This window comes from Chelonoidis abingdonii, chromosome 2 (assembly GCF_003597395.2).
Source record: "Chelonoidis abingdonii isolate Lonesome George chromosome 2, CheloAbing_2.0, whole genome shotgun sequence".
Taxonomy (NCBI): Eukaryota; Metazoa; Chordata; order Testudines; family Testudinidae; genus Chelonoidis; species Chelonoidis abingdonii.
In genome coordinates, this window is record NC_133770.1 from 248,464,501 (window position 1) to 248,471,260 (window position 6,760).

General features: G+C 43.9%; 1 protein-coding gene across 4 annotated transcripts in view; it reads right to left on the reverse strand.

Moving 5' to 3' along the window:
- Window positions 1-5,221, reverse strand: part of TPD52 (tumor protein D52) — a 230,081-nt gene extending 224,860 nt beyond the window's left edge. Inside the window, exon 1 of one of the 4 annotated variants that reach the window (XM_032763350.2) lies at window positions 5,085-5,213. In XM_032763350.2, coding sequence (XP_032619241.1) covers window positions 5,085-5,106 — 22 coding nt within the window. In that variant the 5' untranslated portion in view covers window positions 5,107-5,213. Of the gene's footprint in view, window positions 1-5,084 lie in introns of all 4 variants that reach the window. The other 3 variants (XM_032763352.2, XM_032763351.2, XM_075063082.1) reach the window with 3 other exon arrangements.
- Between the last annotated feature and the right edge of the window lie 1,539 nt (window positions 5,222-6,760).

A 6,760-nucleotide genomic window follows, 5' to 3' on the forward strand; every position in this document is an offset into this window, starting at 1 on the left:
CACCAACATAGTTCACTCTGAGGGGGTTTTATTATGCCCATAGGAGCACACTCTGTAGCAATTATAGTGTAGACTAGCTCCAAGTAACTGACCTTTAAGGGTGGGAAACTGTCAGTATTTAACAAAGGCAGGTTTCTCAGAAAGTTAGTGTCTATTTACCAGTGAAGACCCTAGGTCTGAATACAAATACCACAAAGCAAAAAAGACTCCATGATTTATCAGCATTAGTTTGTGGTGAAAGATTTATCCCAGATTCTAACACTAACAAAGAATAAGCATTTAACAGCATTTTAAATGAATACTGTGACACCCACTTAGTTTTAGTAAATTGCTTTTTGTTCTATAAAGTAAAACTTCTAATGCTAACCATTTAAAACTAAAGGCTCTCTTGCAGTGTTTCCAATCTAGTGTTTTGCTAGTGCACAAGAACTAGTCTCTAGCCAGCATTACACAAGTCTTTCTATTGCACAAGTGTGAAGAAACCCAGTTTACAGTATTCAAGGCTAAGTTATGAAGTTCTTCATTTCAGTGTATTATTTTAATTTGTTTGTTCTGAGATGCATTTACCTGTGTATATTTAAAGTTTACTGTTTTGAGTAACCAACTGGATTTACAATTAGTTTCATATTTAACATACGATATAGTTGGAGTACAAAAATTCAGGAGCAGCTATTAAGCCATCCAGGATTCTTTTCACTTTCACAGGGTGAGAATGCAGCTGTCAACTTAATTGTTACAAGGGTGCTACCCTGCATTGACATCTATTAAGTGGAAACATAGGTTACATGGCAGTTTCACTATTATCACTGTTTGCATCACAATTCATTCACAAACCTCACTGTTAGACCAATAAACTTATTTCAATTGTCTTGCTCATGGCATAGACATCTCCTAGACTGCAGCAATAATTTTATATATAGCATCTAAATGAGGTTTTCCTTCCACAGTCCACAGAAAAGAGTGAGACAGAAAGAAAAGAGAGTCCAACTTTTGCTAGTTTCAAACATAAAGTTGATCTTTTCAGCATTCCGGCTATTGCTGAGCTTGTTAGGAGTTATCTGTACTACCTCTGGATTGCCTTCTCACCCTCTCCCCATATTCCTTTTGAGTTTACAGCAGCCGTCAAGAGTCAATGAGATACAGCTTACTGACACACTATGGTTTCTTAAGCAACAGTTTGCTTGGCTGACTAGGCTAATGTTGTTATAGTCACGTCGGTCCCAGGATATTAGAGACAAGGGGGTAAGAATCTCTTTTATTGGCCCAACTTCTGTTGGTAAGCAAGACAAGACTAGTATTGTCAGCCAAGTTTACAATCCAAAAAGACATCCGGTTTGCTAATTAGATGTGCTCTCAAGATGACAGGCCGCTGTAGTGGTAAGCCACTGGTGAGTGCAGGCCTATCAAATGCTGAACAAGAATACCATTTCTCCAGTAGTAGAGTTTGCTTATAGCTATATTTCATTAGACTAGTTTCTTGCAAGCCTTATTTTTAAACAGATTTAACTATTTGTCTTCTCTACAGGGGAGCCCTGTTATTTCAGAGTAGTTGACTTTATGATGGGGCATATTCTCATTTTGTACAAGGAGCTCAGAAGTGGGAATTCAGAGAAACACTCCCTTCAAGTTCCTGAAGTGGACAGTCCATGAAAGCTTATGCCCAAATAAATGTTAGTCTAAGGTGCCACAAGTATGCCTTGTTCCTTTTGCTGATACTACTTAAGAGTGGTAGCCGTGTTAGTCTGAGACAGTGGCTTCTGGAAGAGGCAAGTATTTCCCTCTACAAGTCTTGTCAGTCTTTTGTTCCAGATTCCATGTTGTTTCAATGCAGAGCTATTACTTTCAGGGAATAGCTGCTTTAGAATAAAGACTACTCTACAGTAATTGTTTCAGTTAGATATTGAAACCAGAATATACTTTGATGCAAGTTGTTAAATATTGCACTTTGAGTTATGGAGATAACTAAGCTGGTCAGATAAAATTTAAATGTAAAAGCTACATGTTTTCCTTAGTAGACCATCACATGAGCTCAGTGGAGGTGCCCTGGCAAAGCATAAGTTTCATCTGCTTTTTTAATAACATTCCACATAAAGTTAAACTAAAATTTGACAAACAAGTCTACAGTTACATTGCAGAGTAAAACACCAAGTTGAGACCTCCATCTCAAGGCATAAGGGACCATGTCCTCAGTACTTCACAATATTTGAAGGTGGCACATAAATCATGTTGCACTGATGTGCACTCAATTTTACTGAAGTGACTTAGGAGCACAAATATTTACAATGGGACTTAGGCACAACTGAAAGTTTTACTTCAGTACTTTTCACTAACTAATTATTTTTCCTCTGCACTAAGTCTTACCAGGCAACTCTTTCCTCTGCATGTGCACAACAAAAGAAGTTCACAGAGGTCTTTTTAAAGTTATATTATCAGCTAACAGTACATTTTGTAATAAAGATAGTGGTTAACACACTAATGCACTTGTTTAGTCTAATCAGGCCAACTGCATTGCCATGCGAGTTAACTGAAGTGCATTGCCTCTGATCAAAAGGGGTTATGTCCAAAGCTAGATAAAGTCCAAGTTGGAGGCATGCCAGTCTATTGTTTACACCAAGACTAGCCATTTACCATTTAACCAGTTGTGATTTTGAACATGTGTCATGAATACAAAATGAGGGCACTTGGATTCAAATATCAAGCTTGACTAGGTAAGGAGTAGTACCAGTGGCTCAAGCAGTGCAAGAAGTTGTTTCTAGAACTACAGTAGGTCTAATTTATTCCACCCAGGAGAAGTCAGTGGTACATAATGTAGCATGTTGCTATGTAAAGCTACTGTGTAAATATCATCCTTAGAGCATTTTAGAGCAACAGGTCATGTCACAGATTGGCCCAATGATAACCACCAGCCTTAAGGTGCAAGATGCAATTCACTTCCCCCACCCCACCCCCTCCCCCGGGTACATCTATACTACCGGCCAGATCAGCAGGTAGCATTGCATGTATCGAGGATCGATTTCACATCTCATCTGGACGTGATAAATCGATCCACTAATCGACGCCCATACTCCACCTCAACAGGAAGAGTAAGCGGAGTAGTGGCAGTCAACTTGCCACCATGAGGACAGCCAGGTAAGTCGAACTAAGATACACAACTTCCGCCATGCTATTCGCATAGCTGAAGTCGAAGTATCTTAGTTCAACCCCCCACCCCACACCACTAGTGTAGCCCAGGCCTTAGTCTCATGATTAATCTAGAGAGAGGAGCTTCAGTTAACTATAAAGCAGAAGGAGAGCTGTGATGCCATAAGAGCTAGAAAGACAGCCATACATATATAAAGGAAATCCAAGCCCATGAATTTTTGCCTTCCAGAGTCTACGAACAACTGCAGTGCCTCTGCTGTAGCAATTCAGAAACCTGTGGCCTGCAGCACAATGGATGTCATACAAATTCCCTGCTGTTAGGCGAAGCTGTGCACACTAGTATTAGTAAGACCAATTTAAAAAACAAGTCTCCATTTACTCAACATCCTCACTATCTGTTCCCCTCCATGTGCCTCTACTGCAAGGGAAAAGAAACAAGAGTTTCTCCACTCTAGCTATTGGTGAGGACTTTGACAACTATTACCCTAGCACTCCTGCTCAAGGAATAAAGGACAGCACCTTAGAAGTCCCAGCACCCAACTTTAAAAAAAAACAAAACACACCAGATGGATTTGGCAGCAAGGCTTGGTTTCTTCACTTGAGCACTGCCCCATACCTTATGGCTTTCTGGTGCGGGGTGGATACATATCTGTAACTAGTGGGTCCAGTTCTCCTGCTAATAGTTTTTAGGTAGATTTAAGCCTTGGATTTATTATAGGAAAGCAGCGCTTTCATGCTACAGGAATACTGGATGTTTCCTTCTACCAAAGGAGATTTGGCAGATCAGAATATTCTACTGGAACTGTTCCACTACCAGGTTTACAAAATTAATTTCGTTCCGATAATGAATGTGTTTTATTGGGTTTGGTTTTCAATCCATGTATACTATACTGTCATAAAATACCCAGAATGCTGAGCACATTAGAAATACAAGATATAAATGCTTAGCCTGTGTTTTAAGGCAATCACTGGAGCCTAGCACAGTTATTCAATATGAACATAAGCTATTTTAGAAGATTATCCAATATCTCAGATGCTAAGTCAGAGTTAATTCCATTCTATCTATGCGAATAGAAGTTAGAAATTAGATTCACAACATCTTTAACAAGTTTCAGAGTAGCAGCCGTGTTAATCTGTATCCACAAAAAGAACAGGAGTACTTGTGGCACCGTAGAGACTAACATTTATTTGAGCGTAAGCTTTTGTGGGCATCTTTAAGGCAGATCATTGGGCAGTCAAGCCAAGTAGCTGGGCCCACCTTGGGCCTTATTTTCAGAGGTGCTGATCACCCACAAGAGCAAATTGGAGTAGTGAGGGTTCAGCATCTCAGCAGGTTGGGTGCTTCCTGTCAAGCCTGGCACACAGGAGTAAGTGCGGGGGGCGGGGGGGGAGAAGAGACACCTCTTGGAAAGGCTAGTGCAGACAGGGGCACAGTAGGAGCAGGGGTGGGAGACGTCTAGGTTCCAGTAGGGCAGGTTGAGAAGAAGCCAAGCTATGGGTAATTCAGGACTTTCAGTCTCCCACCCGGCAAGGCCGGCTACCTCCACTCCCTCGCCTCACTCCTCCATCCCAAGCCACCGCCCGAGCTACAGCAGCTACCACGGCTCCCAGAGGGCGCGCACAGCTAATCACTATGCAAACAACAAGCGCTGCCCAGAGGCCGCTTCGCCCCCGCCCCGCTCCCGGATGCGGCCAGGAACAGGGGGAGGACACAGTGCAGGGCCCCCGAGCGCGGGCCGCGCCCTGCAGCGCCGGGGGAGGGGCTGCCACGGCCCCGCCCGGAGGCAGGAGAGCTCTGAAGCTGGGGCTCGGCCGCTAGCTCCGCTCTCTTCCCCGCCCGCTGCTCCGGGGCGGCGAGCGGGCAGCCCCGCCCCGCCAGCGGCACCTCTCCCGGCAGGGCAGGGGCGCACAGGGGGCGCCGGCCGGGAAAGACCCCCCCGTACCTTGCTCGCTGCTGGGGTCCATGCTAGCAGCTGCCGCCCTCTGGAAACAACCCGCCGCCTTGCTCCAGTGCAGCCCCGGCTCAGCCACCACCCCCCGGCGTCAGGCTCAGCAACGCGAGCGCCGCCTGGGCTTCATATAGGGCGGGCTCCCGGCCACGTCAGCCAGCCGCCAGCCACCTGACCGGAGCCGCCCTGCGGCTGGGGCAGCTGCACGGTGCTCGCAGGTGCGGGCGGCGCCCCTGGCTGGGGGGGCAGTGGCTCTGCGCTGCTGAGCCCAGGTGCCTGCCCCGGGGCAGAGCCGTGATCCCCGCCTGTGGGATTCGTTTCTCAAGCAGGACAGGTGCTGGGAAAGAGGCAGAGGGATTGGCAGCCCTGGAGGCACCCCAATCCGGCAGTATGGGGAAGCTGTCCTGGAAACGTAACAGCCGGGACACGAGTGCCTGTCAGCGGCCCCATCAGCCCCCCGAGTGCCCGCTACCAGGCGTTCAAATATCATGAATCTAGCCCCAAGAAATTGCAAGCTTCCCTTAGAAAGTAGTAGATTTAAAAATAATAACCAGGGGAGTCTTTATTCTTGCCTGCTTGTTTATGAGTCTTGGGAATTCCTGTTTTCAAGCTTTTCTCTGAAACGTAGTGGGCTGGAAATGCCGTTGTTAAAATGAAAGGCAAAATTATCACATCGTCCTCAAATGGCTCCAGGAGCTGGGTTTTTAAGATGCCGTAAAATGCCAAATATCTCCAGACTTGTGATAAAGTCATGAGAGGCGGCAGCGCTCTCTCTACCTTCATGATGATGATCATAATGGTAAAAGTAAAGATATTTCATTTACTGTTCAAATACATATTACTTTTTCTGGGTGAGTGCACCAGTTACATTTTGCAAAAGAGGTCTAACCTAATCTGAGCATCTAGGCATTTATAAATTATATCACATAATGACTGTGGTATCTCTCTATTTCCAAATCCAGTGCTGCAAACGCTTCCTCATGTGAGTAACTTTACACACACGAGCAGTCTGAATGATTTAAAATGAGATACTCATATGCCTAAAGTTATTCACATGCATAGGTGTTTTGCAGAATTGGGCCTGAAGTTCATATACCACAATCTGTGTACGGATGATATCGGATTTTTACACTGCACTCATTTCCTTGGTAACTATTATGCTATTTAATACTGTGCCTCAGTTTCCTATATAAAAATATCTGTTTGTTTATTCAGAACTTTACATGTTCATCAGTCACCAGAGTGTCTGGAGCTAACAGTACTCACTACCTTCTATAAAGTGTTTCTGGACCCTGGAATAAAAGTTGCTTAATAATTGCAACTTGATATTATTTTATTTATTCACAGAACTGATACAGCAATCACTTTACACTAGCTGGTTTAAAGAAGCCTATGGCAGGCAGAATATTCGTAACACTAATTCAGGATATTTCTTTACCCTATCGTGACGACTCAGGCTATTTCTTTTTTCTATTTGTTATATTTTTGCTTGTAAACAATATGCATATTTACAACTTGCACTGTGTTACTGAAACTAAATTATATTATTATTTTAGCCTGAGGGATGTCCCCTTGAAAGTTGTGAACAATTAAACAGTGCAACTCAGTGCACTTAGCAGATCATCAATTCAAAAGCACTGTTGCTGCATTAAAAAGAATGAGAGAGACAA